Genomic DNA, 26,840 nt, shown 5'->3' with positions numbered 1-26,840 from the left:
ACAAAACATGATCACTTCCTATTCTAAAAAAGTTAGGCGTTACAGTTCTTGTTCTGTCATTTCCAATCCTGTTAACCATTATATTTCACTTTCCAACAAAGCCTGAAGCTTCTCAACGAAGTTAGTCTGGCACCTTTCGCTACTCATTGCTATACGTTACTGTACTTATACAATGTTCTCCATCTCCAGTATCACTATAGTATATGTGTAAATGCATGCTCTAGTAATTTCCTTTCTCGGCGATAGACACTGCACTGCTACGCTCGTATTTGCAGCCAGCTACAAACTACGTTCCCAGACGCACCTGTCTGGCGAAATACCGGCTCTTTTAGCTGAGCGGAATTCGATTAGCAGATCCTTCCTCGACCTTTACTGAGCCGTGGAGCTCGTGTCCGCCCAGTCGGCCAACGCTGAACGACGGCCAGCGGCAGGTGCAGTACGAGGGCAGGTAACTCACCGCGTGTACGGTACGGGCGTCTCCGGCCTGCGGTGTCCGCCAGCGACGACTGCCGAGCCGCGCTCGCCCGCCAGCCCGCCATCCGCCGCTGCCCGCTCCGGCCTTGGCCTTCCCTGCGGCAGCGCGCTGCCTCTCGCTTTCTGCGGCCTTGTCCCCCGTCGTACGCACAGTGGGCAATACTGTGACGGGACACTCTGGGTCTTCCTGTTTTCCGTCTCATGGCGCAGTTACGCAGCTCAGGACAGCACAGCTCGGCAGATGGTTGTCGCAATGACGGAAGCACCTGTCGTAAGACTGACTCGTCGCGAGTTGTCTCGATAATTAGCGTATTTTTTTAACATATTTCGTCCCCTCGATGTGTTCTTATCCTACATGATCAAAAAAATTCGGGTGCTCTACTAAACTTCCCCTGAGCGACATCATCCGCTGCTACGTGCGTCAACATTACAGACGTAATGTCTCTTGGAACGAGTTAAGGGCGAGAGATTGAAAGCAGCACTACGAGAGGTAGTCTTTCTTTGTTCGGTCATTAGTCTTCTGGCTGCACTGAAGTCGCCCACTACGAATTCATCTTCTATGTCAACCTCTTCATCTTAGAGTCCCATTTCTACATTTACACTTACGCTCCGCAAGCCACTTTGCGGTGTGAGCGGAAGGTACTTCGTGTATGTGACGGTACGTCACATAAATGGACATTTTGAAGAAAGGGAAAGAAAGTTTTTGTTATGAGACGTGTGAATTATAAATCATTTCAAGACTGTGTACGTGTGCGCGATGTATAACAAATAGTAAAGAACGTAAGTTATTATTATCAAAACACAAATATCGAAGTAATTAACAAAACAGTTTTTTTGGTATAATCTCTGTGTAACATAGGCCTTAAAGAACAGAGACAATGCTTTGATTGAACGAGCTCTCCTTTTTTGTTTCGTCTAGCGGTAGGCCGCCATTGTAGTGCTGTCTGATAATTAAAGTTTTATCTGTATTTTGAAAAATATAATAGAAATTATTATTAGAAAGTGTGTATTATTGACTTAGTTGTCACGTCTCATGATCGCAACCATCAATTATAATTAACAAAAATTTTACAGAACTTCGTAGTGCAGGCAGTTCATCTCCCCTAGCAGGATTTAGTCGGCCATTACGCTGACTGTACTATTTCATTAAAATTTCATATCATAATATTAAATGTAAATGCGAGAGACTTCTCAATTTTGATATTTCATTAATTTCAAAGTTAAAAAGAGTCAAAATAGATTTAGTTTATTAATATTTAGAATACTGAGTGACTTCAGTATGTTTCATTTTGGCCGCCTAACGGCACACGAGATTCTTTCCAGTTTTGCCTTGCAAATCAAATAATAAGAAAGAATATCAAAAATCATTATATTACGCAATATCTCAGTTAATCTTTGTGTAAGTTGGTACAGAAATAACCAGTAGCCCCTGAGACCCATATTAATAATTACAGTTTGCGTAAGAATACGCATATTTTCTTTTCCAGATAGCAGCGCTCACACAAATTATTTATTAGAAGGCAGTGAGTCGTGCGCTCTGTTTAAAAAATATTACATCGTGCGTACTTCGGGGCAGCCGATGTCCGTACAAGTGTTATCGCGGTATAAGTTAATTAAAAGTCTCATGCTATCCCACAATATTTAAAGCCACCCCAACCAAAAGTATAAAATATATAATTATAAAAATAAAAAATATGCACTTCATCTCAGAGTCGCATTTCTACATCTACACTTACGCTCCGCAATCCACTTTACGGTGTGTGGCGGAACGTACTTCGTGTACCAGTCTCAATTCCCCGTTTTCCTGTTCAGTCGCGAATCGTTCGTGTGATGAATGAATGCTGGCAAGCTTTCGTGTAAGCCGAGTATCTGTACTTTACACGAGATATACGTAGGAGGAAGGTGTCCATTGGCTGACTCTTCCAGGAACTTACGCTCTCGGAACTATAACAGTAGAGCATACTATGATGCAGAAAGCCTCTCTTGCAGTGTCTGCCACTGGAGTTGGCTGAGCAGCTCTGTGACCCTTCGCGTTTACTAAACGAACTTGTAACGAAACGTGGTGCTCTTCTTTCGATCTTTTCTCTATCTCTTCTATCAGTCCTACCTGGTACACGTCCCAGACAGGTGAACAATACTCAGGAATCGGTCGAACAAGCGCCTTATAAACCACTTCCTTCGTGTATGAGTTACATTTCCTTAAGACTCTTCCTGTTGATCTCAGTCTGCAACCCGATTTTCCGACTGTTTGTTTTATATGTTTATTCCACTGAAGACCCCTCTGGATAGTTGCTCATAGATATTTTACGGCAGATAATGTTCCCAACGGTTTGTCATCAATAGTATAGCTGTACAGCAGTGGACTTCTTTTCCTATATATCCGCAATACATTACAATTACTTAGTTCAGGGTCAGCTGGCAGAGCCTGCACCAGTCATCAATTCTCTGAAGGTCATTCTGCAAATCGTTACTGTCTTCTGGCGTTGCTATTTGTTCGAGACAACCGCATCACCTGCGAACAGCTGTAAAGAGTATCCGACACTTTCTATAAGGTCATATATACACTCCTGGAAATTGAAATAAGAACACCGTGAATTCATTGTCCCAGGAAGGGGAAACTTTATTGACACATTCCTGGGGTCAGATACATCACATGATCACACTGACAGAACCACAGGCACATAGACACAGGCAACAGAGCATGCACAACGTCGGCACTAGTACAGTGTATATCCACCTTTCGCAGCAATGCAGGCTGCTATTCTCTCATGGAGACGATCGTAGAGATGCTGGATGTAGTCCTGTGGAACGGCTTGCCATGCCATTTCCACCTGGCGCCTCAGTTGGACCAGCGTTCGTGCTGGACGTGCAGACCGCGTGAAACGACGCTTCATCCAGTTCCAAACATGCTCAATGGGGAACAGATCCGGAGATCTTGCTGGCCAGGGTAGTTGACTTACACCTTCTAGAGCACGTTGGGTGGCACGGGATACATGCGGACGTGCATTGTCCTGTTGGAACAGCAAGTTCCCTTGCCGGTCTAGGAATGGTAGAACGATGGGTTCGATGACGGTTTGGATGTACCGTGCACTATCAGTGTCCCCTCTACGATCACCAGAGGTGTACGGCCAGTGTAGGAGATCGCTCCCCACACCACGATGCCGGGTGTTGGCCCTGTGTGCCTCGGTCGTATGCAGTCCTGATTGTGGCGCTCACCTGCACGGCGCCAAACACGCATACGACCATCATTGGCACCAAGGCAGAAGCGACTCTCATCGCTGAAGACGACACGTCTCCATTCGTCCCTCCATTCACGCCTGTCGCGACACCACTGGAGGCGGGCTGCACGATGTTGGGGCGTGAGCGGAAGACGGCCTAACGGTGTGCGGGACCGTAGCCCAGCTTCGTGGAGACGGTTGCGAATGGTCCTCGCCGATACCCCAGGAGCAACAGTGTCCCTAATTTGCTGGGAAGTGGCGGTGCGGTCCCCTACGGCACTGCGTAGGATCCTACGGTCTTGGCGTGCATCCGTGCGTCGCTGCGGTCCGGTCCCAGGTCGACGGGCACGTGCACCTTCCGCCGACCACTGGCGACAACATCGATGTACTGTGGAGACCTCACGCCCCACGTGTTGATTAATTCGGCGTTACGTCGACCCGGCCTCCCGCATGCCCACTATACGCCCTCGTTCAAAGTCCGTCAACTGCACATACGGTTCACGTCCACGCTGTCGCGGCATGCTACCAGTGTTAAAGACTGCGATGGAGCTCCGTATGCCACGGCAAACTGGCTGACACTGACGGCAGCGGTGTACAAATGCTGCGAAGCTAGCGCCATTCGACGGGGCCAACACCGCGGTTCCTGGTGGGTCCGCTGTGCCGTGCGTGTGATCATTGCTTGTACAGCCCTCTCGCAGTGTCCGGAGCAAGTATGGTGGGTATGACACACCGGTGTCGACAGGTGTTGTTGACATATCTCGATAGGGACAGCTGAAATGTGTGCCCCGACCGGGATCGAACCCGGGATCTCCTGCTTACATGGAAGACGCTAGTTCCATCTGAGCCTAACTCACTTCCTTGGGGTACTCCGGAAATTGGCTTTACATTTGTTCCGTTAAGAGCGATGTCTAGAATCGAATCGCAAATCTGATCCAATACTCGTTGATTTTTCGGCAGTGCAGGACGTTGTCAACTGCCTTCCTGAAGCCAAGCAACACGGCATCAGCCTTAGCACCGCCGTCTACGGCTCTGTGTATCTCATGGAGGAACAGATTGAGCTCTGTTGTCTTTTTTTTTTAATCTTATGGGACTTAACTGCTAAGGTCATCAGTCCCTAAGCTTACACACTACTTAACCTAAATTGTCGTAAGGACAAACACACACACCCATGCCCGAGGGAGGAATCGAACCTCCGCCGGGGCTGTTTCACCGGACCTCTTTGCGAAATCCATGTTGATTTTTATACAGGAGATTTTCATTCTCCAAAAATGTCATAATGCTTGAGCATAAGACAGGCTACGTAATTCTGCAACAGACTGACGTCAGCGATATAGGCCTGTAACTGTGTGCACCTATCCTACGGCCCTTCTTAAAAACTGGAATGACCTACACTTTCATCCAGTCGCTAGTTACCCTTCGTTGCTCAAGCGATCTACGATAAATTACCGCTAGAAGGGAAGCAAGTTCTTTCGTATAATCTTTGTAGTATCTTATGAGTATCTCGTGTGCTCCTTAAACCTTTCCACTACTAAGCGATTGTAGTTGCTTTTTTATACCGCGATCAGTTATCTCAATATCTGCTATTTCGACGTTCGTACGACGATTCAAACAACGGACCGTGTTGCGATCTTCCGCGTAGAAACAACTTCGGAATACCGGATTCAGTATTTCGGCCTTCTCTGATTTATCTTCCATTTCGTTACCTGGAAACATTGACGTTTACATGCTTACAAAGCACATGGGCGTCCCAGCTCAGAATATTGGTCGAGTGTGAGGGACCAATATCAGACAGGACAAGTAGGGGACGTTGAACGTATACAAAGAAAGACGACACGAATAGCCACAGCGTCGTTGACACCCGGAAGAGAGTCATAGAATTGCTTAAAAAACTAAATTGCCAGCCGCTTGAAGATAGAAGCAATATATCTAGCGAAAGTCTACTGATACAGTTTCTATAACTGGCGTTAATTGAAGAATCTTGAAATATTCTTCAGACTCCAGCTCCTATGGAGGCCCGGAAGACAAGATTACGCTAATTACTGCCTGCAATGTGGCATTTAAGTATTCATTCTTCCTGCGTTTCATACGCTAAAGGAACGAGGAAACATAACACGAGCTACTATGCTACTACTTTCCGCCATACACTTCACAGCGATTTGTAGAGTATGCATGTGGACGGCCATGCGGAGTTTCATGTCTTCAATTACGTGAACAACAATGCACATCAGAGAAGCACTAAGTTCATTTGTTGCGGTGTCCGGACTTAGAAACGAACACATATGTCTTCCCATCGATAAAGCGATCTGTAAAAGCCAATAGTCTCATATCCTCAAGAACTATTGCAGGGGACTCTGTTGCAGAGCAGATAACATAGCTTAGCGACAGACCGTTCTATCGGTGTGCAACAGAACTCGACTTCTGTGGTTGTCCTGCTGCAGAGAAACTACTTCTCATGCGAACCAACACGAAGCATATTTGAGATAAGTAAAAAGAACGTCATCACTTCACTGAGCCACAGTGGAAGGACTTTCCTAGAAGAGATGGTATGGCACTCAGGTGGACGTAGACGGACATTAGGGATGTCTACCAGTAAGTGTTTTATTGACCCTGAACTTCGGCGGTGTTTTGATCTGGTACTGTTCCCATTGCACTTCAACCATTACTTTTGTTCAACGGTCAAATGTGTTGTGTCCGTCGAAGTAACAAGGTGAATGAGCACTCTAGGACACATCAAACATTGTAGAATGATTAAATCATAAATGTATTCATCTGCAAGATATTTGATATAATACACACATAACTCTGTATCCTGTTGTCTCTCTCTCTCTCTCTCTCTCTCTCTCTCTGCACCGCTACTACTGGATTTTCAACAGTCACTAACGGTCGTAGTAGCACCATAGTGCTTCGAGTAACACTGGAACATCAAGCTAGGTTCGTATAGTCTTTCTAGCGTCCTGCTGTGTTCGTAAGATCTCACTGCCTGTCCTCCGTAGAGTCGATCTGATCGGAGAGTAGTCTGAAGATGTTCTGAGGTAATCTGAGAAGTAGCTCTGCGTGAGGCGGCTTAAAAAGACACGCAGTGGAATCGCAGTTGGAAGCAGCGAGGTGGTGCGAATTCGGCATCCTCTGGTGGTCGTACCGCCGTCTGGCGGCGCGTGGCGAGCCTTCTCCTGCAGTGGCTCCCGGCAGTCTGTTTAAACGTCTCTTCTGCGGAGATAAATGCGGCGCCGAAGGTGGTCGACGAAGATACCGTGGATATCGTATTCAGCACTGTGTTTAAGAAAGTAAGTTGAAAAATAGCATGCTTCCCACCAAGAAGCAGCACTGTCGACTCGGACCTTCTTTGTATCCGTTTGACAAATGCTCCTGTCCAGAAAGCTAAGAACATTGCATCATGGTTTGAAGAATACCAGGCGACTTTGGCACGCTCAGAGCCTTGGCATGAATTGAAAACAGTTCGACAGTATACCAGAAACAACGTTTTACCAAGCTTTAGAATAGAAACGTATTCCGCCTTCAGTGTATCAAACTTTAGCGGGTAGCATTTACTACAGAGTAAGTGCTGTAACTGTGATGAAATGTGGTGCTACATGTCATTAGTTTTGTGAGTCGCGTTATTCAAACGAATGTGTTTAGATGCCTGGAGACTCACGTCAACATAATGTGGGTTCAGCTGCGTTGGTGAGGGAACAGGGAAGAAAGTAAAGTGCGACGTGTTCCTTGTTTTATACTCGGATACTGACTTTTGATGATCTTCAAGGCGACTGATACGGAGGGACACTCACGCATAGTCTAGTGAACAGAAGCTTCACGCTACCAAATCGCCTACTCTTGTTGGCCAAATAATATCGGTAAAAATTTCTTGCATTACTTGTGGCAGCGCCACTGCACGATGGCTGGTCTAGATGTAATAACTGGAGAGCAGTTAAATTTAAGTGGCGATGCTGTATCTGTGTGGCTAAAGATATATTCTTCATATCATACTTTAAAAAGAAACAAAATGTTATTGTTCAGAGACATCAACAGAGAAATGTCTCACGAGCTAGTTTTACCCATCTGTGATTATTGCGACGTGCTTCAACTTGTCGTAAAGATCGACAACTCCCGACTGTCCATCGTCTCCCTAGACTACTGTTTACGCTAAGCTCAATCATCGCACGCTTTTGTTTATCAATTCCTTCACAATCACAGTCCCAAATCTCCAACCTTAAATACGGCATTCCTACATCAAAATCATTTACGATAGATCAAATCCTTACATTATACAATATTTTTAGTTTCCTGTCATGTTACAAGAGTTTATACGAAGCTCTCCTGTAGTAACATATTTAACTTTCGTTGTTCTGTACTCCTCAGTTGCCTGTAATGTTACGTTAATAACGTAACATTACAAGTGAATGAAATGTACATTTCGAGGCACGCGCATTACGCCTTTATTACCTGAAAGGCATCGTCAGTCAAATATATACATACTTGTGTTTACAGTAATATTTTGTTTTACATATTGCACAGCGTACATTGAATTTATGGAAAGTTCTTGGCTTTTCTGATTTTTCATGTCGTAATAATTGTTTAAATTTCTGCTTAGCAGAATTAAAAGGGTCCACTTTCTTATAGGAACACAATTATATTTTATTCCCCCAAACATGTTTCTGATAGTTGTTGACATGTTCAGTGGCTTTCCCTTTTATTGTTCCTGAGATATATACATGCACATTTTATGCCCATTACGAATATGTTGACATCAGATTGTTTGTTGTTTAAATTACGTACGTCAACTAACTTCACCTTTTTTTATATTGTGTTCTGGCTGTCAGAAGAAATCAGCCACAAGACTGGAACACAATGATGCTAAGGCAACGTTTGTGCTGAATTTTTGCCCAAAACATAACCTCAAAACTATCTATATATTCTTCTGTAACGGCAGCACTAGATTATGGAATAAAGTATCCCGTAAAATCAGAGACGTTGCAAATTCGCCAGTTTCAAATACATAATGGCGTACCTCTCGAAACACTTATCACTGAGTTCATGTAGACCACAATCGTTAAACAATGTTGAAAAAATTGTTAAGTCCTTGCCTCATTTTTTCTTTGTCTTTATTTCTTACTCTCTTTTCCCCCTTCTCTTTATAAGTTTTGATTGTATCGTAAATATACTTAATGCAACAGTAAAATCCTGTAAAGTGGCAATTTCATGTGTTTATAAGTAGAAATGTGGTAACAGAGAAAAAGTTTGGATACGACAAACTAGACGAAATTTCAAAATAAGATTTAAAGAACATCTAAATCTGATCGGCACGAAACTATCATCATTTGGTACTACACGTTTAAGAGAGCAAAACCACACAGCCAGTGACGTGACACAACGCGTATCAGTCCTACATATCGCCGAAAAGGGCAGCTTACTAAATATATCGGAAGAAACAGAAGTTTTCATAGATATGGAGAAACACCGTAACACTATTTTAAACGAACACAGCGATCTTAAAAACAAAAACTTCGCTGAAAATTTCACTAGTACTCTTCAATGACAACACATTCCATTGCTCTACTAAATGGGCATTATATAGATTTTATTCTTAACAACAAAAAATAATCTATTCATGTACAACAATTTCTAAGGACAACCGCATATACTTTCGAAAACAATCCTTCATGCTGACTGCATATATTTACATCTTAAATCATAGTATCGTGTTATTGCACGATTATTACGAAACATCGTCATTTCATACGCAAAAAAGCATTACGTAGAAGGCAAGCCGCAACATAATGACATGAAAAATCACACACTCATAAAACACTATGTATATATAAGTAACGTAAGAAAGTCACTGAGGAGCCAAAACATTATGTACTTTCTTTATGGTCTTCAATTAACACGACAAAGTAAGGAAGTCTACACCATAAAGTCTAATGTGGGGTGTTACAGAAGGTAGTTCTGACGGCCATATACGGTCCTCGTAAAGCATCTTCTGTTACCTAGACTAGTGAACAGGACGTGCTTGTTTGGGGGAGAGCCAGAAGCACCGGAATGGGAGCTCATTGCCCGTGATGGGTCGCGCGGTGCCTTCAAAGGCTCGTTAATTGAAATTTTCTGTAAAATCCATGATCGTGAGTGCCTGCATATCGAACAAGTGAGTTAGCTTGCACTCTTAGGAGAAAAACATGATAAGAATAAAATGAATGTCCCGAACACACATTTAGAGGAATGGGTTAACAGTGGACAATGCAAAAAAAAATGGATCTGAGCCCTATGGGACTGCTAAGGTCGTCAGTCCCCTAGAACTTAGAACTACTTAAACATAACTAACCTAAGGACTCACACACACATCCATGCCCGAGGCAGGATTCGAACCTGCGACCGTAGCGGTCGGGCAGTTCCAGACTGTAGCGCCCAGAACCGCTCGGCCACGGACAATGCAAGTCATTAGGCTCGTTTTATGAAACAGTTGTTCGGGCAGTATTAAAGACATAATCTGGTCAGTGAAAACAAAATACGCCCAGTTCGAAGTTTAGAAGAAGCTTTGTGGGAAGAATAGAAGGACCTTTTCGGAAAGTATTACTGTGGTTAACGCATTGGTTTTGGCTTCCGCTCGAGCACTGCTTCTGGAGAGTTCCGGTAAGGCTTAGTAACACAGCTGCCACTGATACCGGCTGGGCGTTCTGTGTCTGGCATGTGTGATGACGTAACTGTCCGCGACGATTCCGAACCCATTACTCACCTGTTGCCGTCATAAATCCACTACTCACCAATTGCCGCCGTACGCTCGCTGCAGTCCGCCTTTGGGCAACTCATGTAGTAATCGCCAGAAAAGTGAATGGTTTAGGCCACTAGTGTTCAAAAGTTTGATCTCAAACTAGCCTTAAAGTAAATAGGCAAGCTGACTAGTAATTTGACAGTTTAATCTAAACTGAATTCTTTTTATAACCAATATGGCTTCGATGGAATATTCTTAAATACAGGGTGTCCAAACTTTCAGCAAATGTTCCTCATAAGAAGAAGACGAAAATGTGTTGTACGGACATGAGTGCTCAATTTCCGCAGCTCCTCAGCACATTAACTGTCTGCTTCGAAGTGAAACCTCATCAGTGAGCAGCGCATTTACACTAAAGTGAGGGTTGACACATTGCTCAATGAACCAATAGCAAAAGGGTACCTGTGCAGGAAAGTTAACTGCTGATAATGAGCCGGCCGCGGTAGTCTAGCGGTTCAGGCGCTTAGTCCAGAACCGCGGGACTGCTACGGTCGCAGGTTCGAATCCTGCCTCGGGCATGGCTGTGTGTGATGTCCTTAGGTTAGTTAGGTTTAAGTAGTTCTAAGTTCTAGGGGACTGATGACCACAGATGTTAAGTCCCATAGTGCTCAGAGCCATTTGAACCATTTTGCTGATAATGCCTGCACAACCAATACATCGTACGGATACGGCAGTTTCTCATGTGGCACTCTCCACACGCTCTGCTGGCCAACATTACTTGTCGCAGTTAATTGTCCAATTGTGTCTTCGTGCTTCTAGGCCTCCTGCAGTCCCGAGTAATGGGCTTGCTCCCTAAGACTACGATCGATTGCTGTAAACGTCCTCTTGTTATTCTGGAAATGTCCCTGGTACAAACGTGGAGCGACACGACCATTACCATCTGTTAATCCGTACAGCAAATGGGCATCTGCCAACTTCAAATTTGAGTACGCCTCCATTGTCCATTGCAGTGTACCGGAAACCAAGTCCGTTACGAACGCTGAACAGTTGATGCTATATGCCTGCACAGTCCGTGATGAATATCGAACAGCTGATGCTCCATGCTTGATGCTAGTAGAACAGTTTTGAGAATCACCTGTCGACACTATCTTCGTCCAATTGGAATAACAAGCACTGGCCGTGAACCTATGTATTACGACTTATTGTGAAATCTTACGGAACGTAAGCAAGTTCGTATTTTGAACATTTCGTGTAAGGAAACGTTTAATGTAATGCTGTGACGTTCTGTTCCTCTGTGTCTGCTATGATTAATGCGATTATAAAGAGAAGTAAAAAATGAGCTCTAATGTGGAAATGAAACGTTTGTGGACTCGTACCCATACGACACATTTTATTCCTCTACGAGTGCTGAATGTTTACTGAAAGTTTGGCAATGTCTTTTTGTTACACCCTTTTCGTGTACTCATAACTGTTCTGTAATCCGAATAAAACAGACACTTTTAGCCGCGCGGTCTAAGACGCCTTGTCGCGGTCCGTGCGCTTCCCCACGTCGGAGGTTCGAGTCCTCCCTCGGGCATGGGTGTGTGTGTGTTAGTTTAAGTTCGATTAAGTAGTGTGTAGGCTTAGGGACCGATGACCTCAGCAGTTTGGTCCCATAAAACCCTACCACAAATTTACAATTTCCAAGGACACTTTTATTTTGTCGAGGTTCGAATTTACATACTAGCGTGCCAACGTAATTATGTACCTCACCATTTCTCACAGCTAACGCACCTAACGCCGTTTTAATGGATTGTATTACACACTAGAACTAAATTAGTTCGTTTTAAAAATGTTGCCTACACCACACTTTATGTTCACCAATTTTCACAGTGATTAGAGACCAACATGTCTGTAAATAAATGCACCATTATGCACGTAAGTAGTAGGAGAAAATGAAATGTCGTGTGGCTACCGCCTTCCGACGAGTAGGCCGGTCGCCTGGTGCAAGTCTTTTGAGTTGACGCCACTTCGGCAACTCCCGTGTCGATGAGGATGAGATGATGATTAGCAGAACACAACGTCCAGTTCCTGAGAGGAAGAAAATCTCCGACACAGCCGGAAATCGAACCCGAGCCCCTTGACATGGCAGTCCGTCGCGCTGACCACTTTTTATCTCATTTTGTTCGTTATGGTTCGTTGTATTTGTTCTTGGTGGACGTCTCATGACGCTTGTTCAAGTTCATCGTTGATCCATTAACTCAGTTTTTTTTATTACAGAGAGCAGCTAACCGTCTGACCGAACACGCTGAGCCACCGAGCCGGCAGCACTCAGCTATCGGGGCGGACAAGCAGAAGGAACAACCAGGAAGGATTTGAAGGGGTCAGTATTAAACTGATAATTAATATTATTGTTTATTCAGCATATTAAAAATACGTAAAATATAAATTTTATATACTAATGTTAGCTGTAACTATATACTCAATACATACGGGTTCTAGGCGCGCAGTCCGGAACCGTGCGACTGCTGCGGTCGCAGGTTCGAATCCTGCCTCGGGCATGGATGTGTGTGATGTCCTTAGGCTAGTTAGGTTTAAGTAGTTCTAAGTTCTAGGGGACTGATGACCACAGCAGTTGAGTCCCATAGTGCTCAGAGCCACATACGGGTAGTGGGATGAAAAACTCAGTTGGACCACCACAGTATGCTCTCTGCTCACGTTCTTCGACAATGTAGCAGATGGATTGTCTTGTTAGCTCCACAGGCGAAGTTTTTTTCTGCTTGTTTTACTTGTCCTTTGTACTGAGGTAATCATTGATGCAACGACTGTGTCATGGTCACTGATACCAGCTTCGATATGGACATCCTCAAATAGGTCAGCTATAAAGAAATGATAATCGAAACCCTCAGCTACCTGTTGGCAGCTGAGGGCTTCGATTGATTATCATTTCTTTCTAGAGAAGCTGCATGGTTATCGTTGGTATCTGTTCTTTCGGAACAGTTACTATCTCCATATAGGTCAGGTCTATTTGTTGGCATTAGATCCAATACATTTTCATCATGAATGGGATTCCTGACTATCTGTTCTAGATCATTTTCAGAGAAGGCATTTACTAATGTTTCACAGGATGACTTATCACGCCAGCCGCTGTGGTTGAGCGGTTCTAGGCGCTTCAGTCCGGAACCACGCGGATGCTACTGTCGCAGGTTCGAATCCTGCCTCGGGCATGGATGTGTGTGATGTCCTTTGGTTAGTTAGGTTTAAGTAGTTCAAAGTCTAGGGGACTGATGACCTCAGATGTTAAGTCCCATAGCGCTTAGAGCCATTTGAACCACTTTTGACTTATCACGCCACCTTACTCAGTGGAACGCAAGTAGTAATTTATGTTTCCCCTTTCAACATTAGTGTGGTCCTACTACCTTATAGTGCTGCAAATTGTCGTCTCCCAATATCTGGACCGATACACGTGGGATGAACTTCAGGTGTGCCCCAGGGAAGTGTATTAGAATCCTTGCTGTTCATGTTGCAGACAATATTAACAGTAAACTCAGAGTTTTTTCAGGTGATGCAGTTACCTATAATGAACTAATATCTGAAAGAAGCTGCATAAACAGTCAGATCTTGATAAGATTTCAAAATGATGCAGAGATTGGCAACTTGCTTTAAATGTTCAGAAGTGTTCGTTTCACAAAACGAAAAAAAGTAGTATCCTATAACATCAATGAGTCACTGTTGCAATCGGCCACCTCATACAAACACCTGAATATTACAGTTTGTAGGAATACAAAAAGGAATGATCACATAGGCTCGTTCGCGAGTAAAGCAGGTGGTAGACTGCGGTGTATTGGTAGAATACTGGGGACGTGCAATCAGTCTACAAGGGATATTGCTAACAAATCACTCGTGCGATCGTTTCTAGAATATTGCTCAAGAGTGTGGAACTCTTACCAATGAGGGCTAACAAGGGATATTGAACGTATACAGGAAGGGCATCACGAGTAGTCGCAGGTATATTTGATCTGTGGGAGAGTGTCAGAGAGATACTGAACGAACTGAACTGGAAGACTCTCGAATATAGTCGTAAACTATCCCGACAAAGTCTATGAACATAGTTTCAAGAAGCGACTTTAAATTATGACTCTATGAATAACTACAAACACCTACATATCACGTACATAGGGATCGTGAGTATAAGATTAGAATAATTACTGCAGGCACAAAGGCATTCAAACACTCGTTCTTCCCGCGCAACACACGTGAATGGAACGGGAAGAAACCCTAATAACTGTTACCGGCACAATGCGACGTAACATCTGCCATGCACTTCACGGTGGTTTGCACAGTATAGATGAAGATGCAGATACAGACGTAGATGTAGACGTTCCCTCTTTATCTCCGCAGGTAATCACTTAACGAGCACCGACGAGAATAGCGATTTAGTGCACGAAAGAGGTGTGCATTCAGAACGATAATGGAAGTCAAAAAGAGATTGAAATGATGCAGGCGTATGCTATAAGAATGACAATTTTTCCGGATGTTGCATTTCCAGTGGAGTAAAGCGGAACCATGAACCACGGACCTTGCCGTTGGTGGTGAGGCTTGCGTGCCTCAACGATACAGATAGCCGTACCGTAGGTGCAACCACAACGGAGGGGTATCTGTTGAGAGGCCAGACAAACGTGTGGTTCCTGAAGAGGGGCAGCAGCCTTTTCAGTAGTTGCAGGGGCAACAGTCTGGATGATTGACTGATCTGGCCTTGTAACATTAACCAAAACGGCCTTACTGTGCTGGTACTGCCAACGGCTGAAAGCAAGGGGAAACTACAGCCGTAATTTTTCCCGAGTGCATGCAGCTCTACTATATGGTTAAATGATGATGGCGTCCTCTTGGGAAAAATATTCCGGAGGTAAAATAGTCCCCCATTCGGATCTCCGGGCGGGGACTATTCAAGAGGACGTCGTTATCAGGAGAAAGAAAACTGGCGTTCTACGGATCGGAGAGTGGAATGTCTGATGTCTTAATCGGGCAGGTAGGTTAGAAATTTTAAAAGGGAAATGGATAGGTTAAAGTTAGATACAGTGGGAATTAGTGAAGTTCGGTGGCAGGAGGAACAAGACTTCTGATCAGGTGAATACAGGATTATAAATACAAAATCAAATAGGGGTAATGCAGGAGTAGGTTTAATAATGAATAAAAAGTAGGAGTGCAGCTAAGCTACTACAAACAGCATAATGAACGTATTATAGTGGCCAAGATAGACACGAAGCCCACGCCTACTACAGTAGTACAAGTTTATATGCCAACTAGCTCTGCAGATGACGAAGAAAATTAGAAATGTATGATGAGATAAAAGAAATTATTCAGGTAGTGAAGGGAGACGAAAATTTAATAGTCGTGGGTGACTGGAATCGAGAGTAGGAAAAGGGAGAGAAGGAAACATAGTAAGTGAATACGGATTGGGGCTCAGAAATGAAAGAGGAAGCCGCATGGTAGTTTTGCACAGAGCATAAATAGCTAACACTTGCTTCAAGAATCATAAAAGAAGGTTGTATACCTGGAAGAATCCTGGAGATACTGAAAGGTATCAGATAGATTATATAATGCTAAGACAGAGATTTAGGAACCAGGTTTTAAATTGTAAGACATTTCCAGGGGCAGATGTGGACTCTGACCACAATTTATTGGTTATGAACTGTAGATTAAAAGTGAAGAAATTGCAAGAAGGTGGGAATTTAAGGATATGGGTTCAAATGGCTCTGAGCACTATGGGACTTACCATCTATGGGCATCAGTCCACTAGAATTTAGAAATACTTAAACCTAACTAAACTAAGGACATCACAGAACACCCAGCCATCACGAGACAGAGAAAATCTCTGACCCCGCCGGGAATCGAACCCGGGAACCAAGGAGATGGGACCTGGATAAACTGACTAAACCAGAGGTAGTACAGAGTCTCAGGGAGAGCATAAGGGAACAATTGTCACAAATAGGGGAAAGAAATACAGTAGAAGATTGGGTAGCTGTGAGGGATGAAGTAGTGAAGGCAGTAGAGGATGAAGTAGGTGAAAAGACGAGGGCTAGCAGAAATCCTTGGGTAACAGAAGAAATATTGAACTTAATTGATGAAAGGAGAAAATATAAAAATGCTGTAAATGAAGTAGGCAAAAAGGAATACAAACGTCACAAAAATGAGATCGACCGGAAGTGCAAAATGGCTAAGCAGGGATGGCTAGAGGACAAATGTAAGGATGTAGAGGCTTATCTCACTAGGGGCCAGATAGATACTGCCTACAGGAAAATTAAAGTGACCTTTGGAGAAAAGAGAGCCACTTGTTTGAATATCAAGAGCTCAGATGGAACCCCAGTTCTAAGCAAAGAAGGGAAACAGAAAGATGGAAGGAGTATATAGAGGATCTATACAAGGGCGATTTACTTGAGGACAATATTATGGAAATGGAAGAGGATGTAGATGAAGATGAAATGGGAGATACGATACTGCGTGAAGAGTTTGGCAGAGCACTGAAAGTCCTGAGTCGAAACAAGGCCCCGGGTTTAGACAAAATTCCATTATAACTACTGACAGCCTTGGGAGGGCCAGTCCTGACAAAACTCTACCAGCTGGCGAGTAAGATGTATGAGACAGGCGAAATACCTTCAGACTTCAAGAAGAATATAATAATTCCACTCTCAAAGACAGCAGGTGTTGACAGATGTGAAAATTACCGAACTATCAGTTTAATAAGTCACAGCTGCAAAATATTAACACGAATTATTTACAGAGAATGGAAAAACTGGTAGAAGCCGACCTCGGGGAAGATCAGTTTGGATTCCGTAGAAATATTGGAACATGTGAGGCAATACTGACCCTACGACTTATCTTAGAAGAAGGATTAAGGAAAGGCAAGCCTACGTTTCTAGTATTTGTAGACTTAGAGAAAGCTTTTGACAATGTTGACTGGAATACTCTCTTTCAAAATCTAAAGGTGGCAGGGGTAAAATACAGGGAGCGAAAGGCTATTTACAATTTGTACAGAAACCAAATGCCAGTTATAAGAGTCGAGGGGCACGAAAGGGAAGCAGTGGTTGGGAAGGGAGGGAGACATGGTTGTAGCCTCTCCCCGATGTTATTCAATCTGTATATTGAGCAACCAGTAAAGGAAACAAAAGAAAAATTTAGAGTAGGTATTAAAATCCAGGGAGAAGAAATAAAAACTTTGAGGTTCGCCGATGACATTGTAATTCTGTCAGAGACGGCAAAGGGCTTGGAAGAGCAGTTGAAAGGAATGGATAGTATCTTGAAAGGAGGATATAAGATGAACACCAACAAAAGCAGAACAAGGATAATGGAATGTAGTCGAATTAAGTCGGGTGATGCTGTGGGAATTAGATTAGGAAATGAGACACTTAAAGTAGTAAAGGATTTTGCTATTTGGGAAGCAAAATAACTGGTTCGGGACTGAAGCGCCTAGAACCGCTCAACCACAGCGGCTGGCGGGATAAGTCATCCTGTGAAACATTGCTAAATGCCTTCTCTGAAAATGATCTAGAACAGAGGATATAAAATGTAGACTGGCAATGGAAAGGAAAGCGTTTCTGAAGAAGAGAAATTTGTTAACATCGAGTATAGATTTAAGTGTGAGGAAGTCGTTTCTGAAAGTATTTGTTTGGATTGTAGCCTTGTATGGAAGTGAAACATGGACAATAAATAGTTTAGACAAGAAGCGGATAGAAATGTGGTGCTTCAGAAGAATGTTGAAGATTAGGTGGCTAGATCAAGTAACTAATGAGGAGGTATTGAATAGGATTGCGGAGAAGAGAAGTTTGTGGCACCACTTGACTAGAAGAAGGGATCGGTTGGTAGGACATGTCCTGAGGCATCAAGGGACCACAAATTTAACATTGGAGGGCAGCGTGGAGGTTAAGAATCGTAGAGGGAGACCAAGAGATGAATACACTAAGCAGATTCAGGATGATGTAGGTTGCAGTAGGTACTGGCAGATGAAGGACCTTGCACAGGATAGAGCAGCATGGAGAGCTGCATCAAACCAGTCTCAGGACTGAAGACCACAACAACAACAAAGTGGTTTATGCAATTCTGTTTTGCTCGTTATGATATTCAGTTCCTAGCCAAAGGTTGGGGTAGAAGAATACAGCGTTGTCTATTTCTTCTTTCCCGAAGCTGTCGTAGTTTTCTTTTGTCAGTGGCTACTTGAACGTGACGTGGACCTAACACTGCTTCATTCGTGTTATTTTAGCGGTTTCTGAGACCGCACCTGTGACTTTACGTTATGGATTCAGCAGTCATGTCTTCGTCTGCTGTACGTGTTACAGACCCTGACTTTGAGGATACTGTTTTAAAATGTTTTGAGGACAGTTTGGGAAGTTATGTCGTATCATATAGTGACAGTGGAATTAAAAGTGAACATAGTTCAGAACAGGAACAGTGAGAAAGTAAAGACGAATTTGTTTTGCCACCTGTGAATTTCTTGAATGAAATAAGTGTTAAAAATATCGAAGTGGTCGAAACAAATGTAGCTGGTCGACGAAGCCTCTTCCAGCGATGGCCATAGCACAATTTATCAACGTGTTGCACATAAGTGGGATGTATACGTTTGTCCTTCACGATTCCAACGAAGATAATACTCAGGTCAGCAATTTTTTGAATAAGCTTGCAAATTGATTGGGAAATCACAGATAAAATGCGAGTCAACAACTGTTAGATACGCCATAAAATTGGTGCACCCTTCACCTTGTTTTGGGTGTAGCAGAACCAAGAGTAGAAGTCGCTGTAGAACGACAGGAAAAACGCTAAACGCCCTCCACCCGTGCTATTGTTGCAAGAAGTCACTCTAACTTACAAAAATTTCCAGCGACCGCAAATAAAATCGCTGGGGAGGAAACTAAAAAACGGAAAAGTAGCAGTGTAATTTTCATTTTGTTGATTGTTTTATCGGAGTTCATGTTTTTGTAAATACATGTATAATAAACAAAAAAATATAGCAAAAAGTTAAAGTTAGAGTGCAAGGTATTTGAGTTTTCATAATATTAACATCATCATGTAATATTATGTTTATTTTGTGCAGTTTTCTGCCTAAACGCGTTATAAATGATGACTAACTGAAACCCTCAGCTGCCGACAGGTGTTGTTGATATACCTCGATGTGGACAGCTGAAAATGTGTGCCCCGACCGGGACTCGAACCCGGGATCTCCTGCTTATATGGCAGACGCTCTATCCATCTGAGCCACCGAGGACACAGATATCTACAATACATGTGTAGAACTGTGGACAGTTGGGAATGTGAGTCGCGCGGGAAGCGTGCAAGGGATAAGTCCCTGCAGTCGCGCTATTCATCTGTGTCCTCGGTGGCTCAGATGGCATATGGCACGGTAGCTCAACGTGTTCGGTCAGAGGGTGAGCAACCCTCTATAACAAAAAAACTGAGCTAATCGATCAATAACGAACTTACACGGATGTCTTTGCGACGTCCACCCCGAGCAGATGCAAAGAATATAAGTGAACAAAATTATATTTAAAAAAAAAAATGGATAGAGCGTCTGCCACGTAAGCAGGAGATCTCGGGTTCGAGTCCCGGTCGGGGCACACATTTTCAGCTGTCCACATCGAGGTATATCAGCAACACCTGTCGGCAGCTGAGGGTTTCAGTTAGTCATCATTTATTCCAGGGAAAAGCTGCACGGTCATCAACAGTAACTGTTCTCTCGAGAACAGTTACTGTCTTCGTATATAAACGCGTTATTTTCATAAAAATAAACTCTAAATTTTATATGAATATATTTTTGTGTGATATTAACGTAATCTTTTAAATGAAAGCTGATGTGTTCCACTGAAATTGCTGAATGCCATTTTTATGGCTATTTCAATATAGCGGTCCGTCGGATAGCACCTGGGACGGAGGGCGACAAAAATGTCATGGGAATCTAAGGGTTAAAAGAGAAAGACTTCGACATGTTGGTTTAATCTCGCATCAAGAAAAAGGAAGTCGATCCCGGCGAAACAACATCTCACAAATGGGATTAGTGTAATGCTGGTTCATGTGTGAGCAGTTTGCTTAATGCTAGACCTTAGATTCTCGTGGCGTATACAACGTCAATAACTTACGGGAATACAGCCCGGTGACGTCGACAACAGCCGATATTGCGACAGGAGCACCCTGCCATTTTCAAGGCAAAGCTGCAGCAAGTAAGCGCTATGCAAAGGAATTTAAAACCTCGGTTTTCAGACACACACACACACACACACACACACACACACACACACACACACACACACGCACACGCACACGCACAAACACTCACACACACACCTCTAGCGCCATCACAAACCAAAGACGACCGACATCAGACATTGTCGATAGTGAAATTAATAATCTACGGGTGTGCTAGCGTCATCTTTTTCCTTCTGATTTTTGACAAGAAAGAGAACAAAATGTAATCAAAAACTGCCATCTCTATTTTTAAGGTTACTTACTAATTTAATTTCAATTGCTCCCTTAATAACACTATACGAAGAGCTGGGAGTGTATGTCAGAATCCCCGTGTTGTTATATTCCATAGGATGACCGATGCCAAGAGAATGTTCTGCAATGCTGTATTTGCTCGGCTGTTGTAAGCACGTGTGACGCATATACTTAGTACACCGATTCTCCACAGTCTTAGCAATCTGATCAATATGTGACAGACTACAAGTGCTATGAACTCGGTAGACACCCTCCTTAAGCAATCCGAGATCATCCTTTACGGAACCTAAAAGGACCTTTATGTTAGTTGGTGGTCGAAAAACGCATTTCATATCGTATTTTCGCAAAACACGGCAAATCATGTTCGAAATGCTCCCTGTGTAAGGCAAGTACCACATCGGTATTATTATCACTCATCCGTTGTACAGTTGGTCCATGGAGCAACGCACGTCTAATCTGTCTTTCACTATAACCATTCTGACGAAAGGTGACCTCGAGATGGGCTAACTCGCTGCCAAACTCTCAGGGTCCGAAATGACATGCGCCTTGTGAACATAGGTACGAAGTACCCCTTTACGTTGGGCCGAATACTGACAACTGTCGAGGTGACATCTGGCTTCCCATCGCATCTCCATCTGTCTGCTCACAGTACTATAATTGAATAAAAAGTAAGTGGAAAGCAAAACATATCGAAATAGATTCTTTAATTCAACGCCAAATCCAACCTCAATCAACAACGAATAAGACTGAGGAACACATGTGGTGCAGTGTTTACTGTCTTATTCAGCTTATCGCAGGATCGTTGATGATATCACAAAAAAGTGTTGAGAGAAATACTAACAGCCTTCTGGAGAAAAGTTCTTGTCGCTGTACTTGCCGTTCTGTTCCCCCTAGGTTATACGGCGTTCTAGAGGTTCACAAGGAAGGGGTTCATCTTCGTCCCATTGTGAGTGTCGTAAGTGCTCCGATATATTGTATATCAAAACACACTGCTACTCTGTTGAGCGCCATTGTAGGTCGGTGTGAGCATCACATAAAGAACTTGGCGGATTTCATACGTTGCCGGCCGCGGTAGCCGTGCGGTTCTGACGCTGCGGGGCTGCTACGGTCGCAGGTTCGAATCCTGCCTCGGGCATGGGTGTGTGTGATGTCCTTAGGTTAGTTAGGTTTAAGTAGTTCTAAGTTCTAGGGGACTTATGACCTAAGATGTTGAGTCCAATAGTGCTCAGAGCCATTTGAACCATTTTTGATTTCTTGCGTCGATTAGAGGGAATGCATCATTTGAATGACTCTGATATTCTAGCATGTTTTGATGTGGTCCTTTTTTTACCCGTCTGTCTGATTTGTTACGGTTGATTGAGGTTAGATTTGGTGTAGAATTAACAGTGACCAGTGCTACGAGAAGACAGGTGGATTTGCTTAGGCAAGTCTGTTGTCGTCTATTATTGCCAATTTTTTGTCGAAAACTTCGAGGAACGTGCCTTGGAGTGAGCAGTATTGAAACCTGCATGTTTTTTTTTTTTCAGGTCTGTAGGCGATACTTTAGTTGTTTGGCCTCATGGTAGCGAGAATCTGAACGATTTTTTAGAACACCTGAATGCAATCCACCCGAATATTTCTTCCACGGTGGAGGTGGAATAGGGTTCATAAAGGTTTTGTTAGGGGTAATTTTGGTTTGCTTACGGCGGGTGTCTAACCTATTCACTGTACTTGTGGGCATGTCATGTATTGGTCAGACATCAGGACTGCGGAGAACTCGCCAGCCGGTGTGACCGAGCGGTTCTAGGCGCTTCAGTCCGGAACCGCGCCCCTGCTACGGTCGCAGGTTCGAATCCTGCCTCGGGCATGGATGTGTGTGATGTCCTTAGGTTATTAAGTAGTTCTAAGTCTAGGGGACTGGTGACCTCAGATGTTAAGTCCCATAGTGCTCACAGCCATTTGAACCATTTTGCGGAGAACCGGTGTACTGAGCATAATCGTCACACACACTTAACAACAGCTTAGTAAATCCGGTATCGCTGAACAGTGTCTTGGCACCGGTCATCCCATGGAATATAACAACACAGATTCTCACATTCACTTCCAACTATTGGGATGATGTTATTAAGGAAGCAACTGAAAATAAATTCGCAAGGAACCTTACAAACAGAGATGGCGTTTTTGTTTTTTTTTTTTAATTCTGCTCTCTTCCTTGACAAAAAACGAAGGTACAGTTATAATGCTACCTCACCCGTTGATTATTCATTTCACTATCGATAACTTCTGGCGTCGTTCATCTTTGATTTGCGACGCCATTAGTGTTTACAAATGGAATCTGGAAGCAGCAAGAGCGCTGGCTGTATGGCAAGTAAAGTGCTAATCTCCTCCAGCCATTTTGCATGCCTCCTCCAAAGTCACGTCTCAATACAGTCCTCGACAGGATTGGGCGAAAATCATAATCCTTCGGTTTTTAAATTTGCTTTAGAATCCGTTCACCGACCTTTGAAGTCCTACAATAGCAAAGCGAAGTAGCAGCAAGGACTTGGACATGAGCGATCTATGTAGGCAGCAGATGTATGAGGCAAGATACTATTACTTAATGAACTATGTTAGCGACAGACGTCTATTCGGTAGTAGTATTTTACTGTTACACTACTTGCACGAAATGAGACTGTAGAAATGACATTGTGGCAACAGCATGTGTTTACAGCCACTCGGCCGAGAGAATGGCTCCTTTCTAGTAAGCAAAATGCAAGAACTCAAGTGATAGAAGAACTCAAATATCTCTCTGGATAATTCTGAAACCGTTTTTCTTTCTTGTTTTCTTCGGTCAGTTTTTGGGCCCCCTCGCTGCCTATGTAATTGCTTCACCCTTGGTACGCTCCTACTCACTGGATAATTGATCTCATTGATTAGCGAACACAGTTACTCTAAATAACTTGTCAAAATATCTTAGAGCAGAACATGTCTGTTGGAGTACAGAGCCGGAACCACAATATTCTCTTGGTTCTATTCTCCGAAAGGTACGCTATTGACATATTTGGGATATTTTGACAAGTTACTCATGATATCGGTGGTGTGATATTTAAAACTGTCTGGTGTCTCAAATGTCAATTATGGCGAAAGTATGATCTGAAGAAGGTTATTGGTTAATCGAAACCAGTAATCCAGTTGTTACCATAGGGTTATAATCAACAATATTTAAATTTGTAATAGATGAAAATACATTCGCAAGCGTACAGGTAATCGAATCAAAATTGTTCAAATTGCTCTGAGCGCTATGGGACTTAACATCTGAGGTCATCAGTCCCCTAGAACTTAGAACTACTTAAACCTAACTAACCTACGGACATCACACACATCCAAGCCCGAGGCAGGATTCGAACCTGCGACCTTAGCAGTCGCGCGGTTCCGGACTGGAGCGCCTAGAACCGCTCGGCCACCGCTGCCGGCACAGGTGATCGATTTTCCCGCGTACCGTCTGGGAACGAATGAAAAGAAATCTAATACCCCGTACCATATACCATTCAGAGCCTTGGGGAAAAGTATACTTGCAAGTAAATTACTTCGGTGACAATCATTCTTAATGGTTCACTTTCTCCTCGGTGTTAGCTGCATTATATCAATGGACAGAATAAATGTCTAGAACTTTCAACGGCAGCCTTTAAGAACTATCTAGCCGAACTCGAAGTGGTACGTAAAAATCAATAGTAAATCACTTTCATAGGATAGTGCAATGTCTCAGTCGACCCACCCGAGTAATTTAAACTACCTCCGTATAACGGAATGAAGTTGCTTTGCTGAATTGCAATGCATATAATGAAACTGACTGCGTATATTGAGTCTGTGCAAGGAGACTGCATATGAGACATCAATCTAATTTACTTTGAATACTGTGAAGCTCTATCATTTATGCTATGTGAAAGCCCCCTTTCAGGGCCAGCTACTGCAGTCTTCACACACTTTCGATAAATATTTAAGGTTGTTCTTTTGAAATTGTGGAACAAAATTTTACTTTCACTGTGAGAAGGAGACTTATTACTTTTCGAGGTTTCGTCACGTCCAGTCTTCCTCCTTGACTGTGTGAAGCAAGTGTAGGTGGCACAAAGAAGTCCGATTGCACTGGGGAGTGGAGATGTGAAGTCCGTTAGCAATGGGGGGCTTGCGGTGTGAATGGAATAACAAGATATTCGATTTCATGATATGGCACACCAATTGCGTTAAAATAAAAGAATTTTTAACGCAACTAGTGTGTTATTTCTTTACATCGACGTTCTTCAAAAACAACTGCTGAAACTGATGAACAAAAATCTAAATAACAAGCCTGGAATTTGCGGTGGGCAGAGAAGTGAGAGTAAATGCTGACATGATCGGCGTCGGTGTTACCAACAGAAGCAGCAACGTTTAACTTCACTACGCAATTTTGACACTAGGTCGCTGGCGTTGGCAGAAATAAAACAAAATGAAAAACAGATAAGTCGACATGAAGTGTTACAAACAAATCCCATATGCTACGAAACCGAACGACGGATCCATAGGTCACTTTTTATTGCACCACTTACCTGCAGCTACCATTGTTAGCAAAGTGGTTATCGCCAAACGTGAACATGATGCATCGTTTTCCTTTCAATTCCTTCTCTAAGGGGGATAAGTAGGATGCTAGCTTGTTGATGAACAGAATATCTAATAATAAATCAATATTTAAATATACAACTCTAAAATTGGAAGTATATTTACAATGTGCTACCGATATTATATTGGCCGGTTCTTGGATACTTATACTGACGATAGATCGAATATTTTTTTTCGATATATCGAGTACGAGTACGATTTATACATCGATATAGCGGATTTCCGATATCTTTAAAAATATCAACAGTATATGAAGAAAGTAACTATTCTCGAAAGAACAGATACCATTGACGACCGTGCAGCTTCTCTAGAATAAATGATAATTAATCGAAACCCTCAGCTGTCAACATGCGTTGTTGATATTCTTCAGTGGGGACAGCTGAAAATGTGTGCCCCGACCGGAACTCGAACAGTTCTAGTAAAGGGCATGCCCAGAACCGGAGAAAGCTCTGATTGATGTACTAATTACTTTTTACCTTGTTTTTGTCGTGCCTGGTGGTAAAGAGCATGCCCAGAAAGCGAAAAGTCGTAGAACAGAACCTCGGTGTGACCATGGATTTTTTTCAGCCTGCCTTTAACCTACCCTCAACTTATTGACCTGAGGATTCGCCAGGAACGGCACGTGGTTCGAATTATAGGTCAAACCAGTGGTCGTCAAACTGTGACACGCGGCCCGAATCAGGTATTCGTGCAGCTCTGCGTCCTCAGCCATATGCATCCAACAACTAACGGCCGAATCCAAAAAGGTGAACATTAACATCTTCTGAAACGCGCAGCATTCTACCTCAGTAGCAAATAGTCAAAACAGTTGACGTTGGTGAATTCGACCTTGAGCTAAACAAAATTGGCCGCTTACCTCAGGGGCAGACGGATAAGTAGCTCGGCCATGCGTGGTTGGAGAATGGGAAAGAGAGAAATGTTTTATTGTTTGTCCTTCAGTAATGACTAGTCACGACCGCGTGCGACTAGTACCAATCAGCTACTGTGGTGTACATTTTGACACGGATGTACCATGGAATCGTGAATGCGCTTTAAGGAGACGAACATCTCCAAATGCGATACATATTCGTAGCATGGAATATCAATTACATTAAGGCTGTTGTAATACAACGCAATGAGACGAAAATGTAAATGGCATTCAAAACATTTTGTAAACATTTGTGATTGTGTCTCATACTGCGTAACGCACAACCCCGCGGCGCAGAATGGAGCAACTGTGTTCGTAGGTGCGCAATAGTACTCCGATGAGCACGGGCGTGCTTCAGTAACAATGAAAAATGAGAAAAGCCATCCAAACAGAGAGCGCACGAACGAATCGTTTCCTTTGATGTACCAACATTGCGGAACATATTCGTTGTTGCAAAGAGTGGCGCTGT

The 26,840-nt window shown here is 43.3% G+C and overlaps 1 protein-coding gene and 1 non-coding gene across 2 annotated transcripts in view; both read right to left on the bottom strand.

Moving 5' to 3' along the window:
* The window catches only part of LOC126356526 (fatty-acid amide hydrolase 2-A-like), a 215,681-nt gene extending 215,027 nt beyond the window's left edge, over nucleotides 1-654 (bottom strand). Inside the window, exon 1 of the mRNA XM_050007378.1 lies at nucleotides 458-654. Within this exon, the coding sequence (XP_049863335.1) occupies nucleotides 458-539 (82 nt within the window). The 5' untranslated portion in view covers nucleotides 540-654. The remainder of the gene's footprint in view (nucleotides 1-457) is intronic.
* Nucleotides 655-19,553: 18,899 nt separating this feature from the next.
* Nucleotides 19,554-19,627, bottom strand: Trnai-uau (transfer RNA isoleucine (anticodon UAU)). The gene has a single exon. It is a non-coding gene; the product is annotated as a tRNA-Ile (tRNA).
* Nucleotides 19,628-26,840: the final 7,213 nt, after the last annotated feature.

Source organism: Schistocerca gregaria, chromosome 1 (assembly GCF_023897955.1).
Source record: "Schistocerca gregaria isolate iqSchGreg1 chromosome 1, iqSchGreg1.2, whole genome shotgun sequence".
Lineage (NCBI taxonomy): Eukaryota > Metazoa > Arthropoda > Insecta > Orthoptera > Acrididae > Schistocerca > Schistocerca gregaria.
The sequence above is the reverse complement of the archived record's forward strand: the minus strand, read 5'-3'. Positions and strand labels throughout refer to the sequence as shown.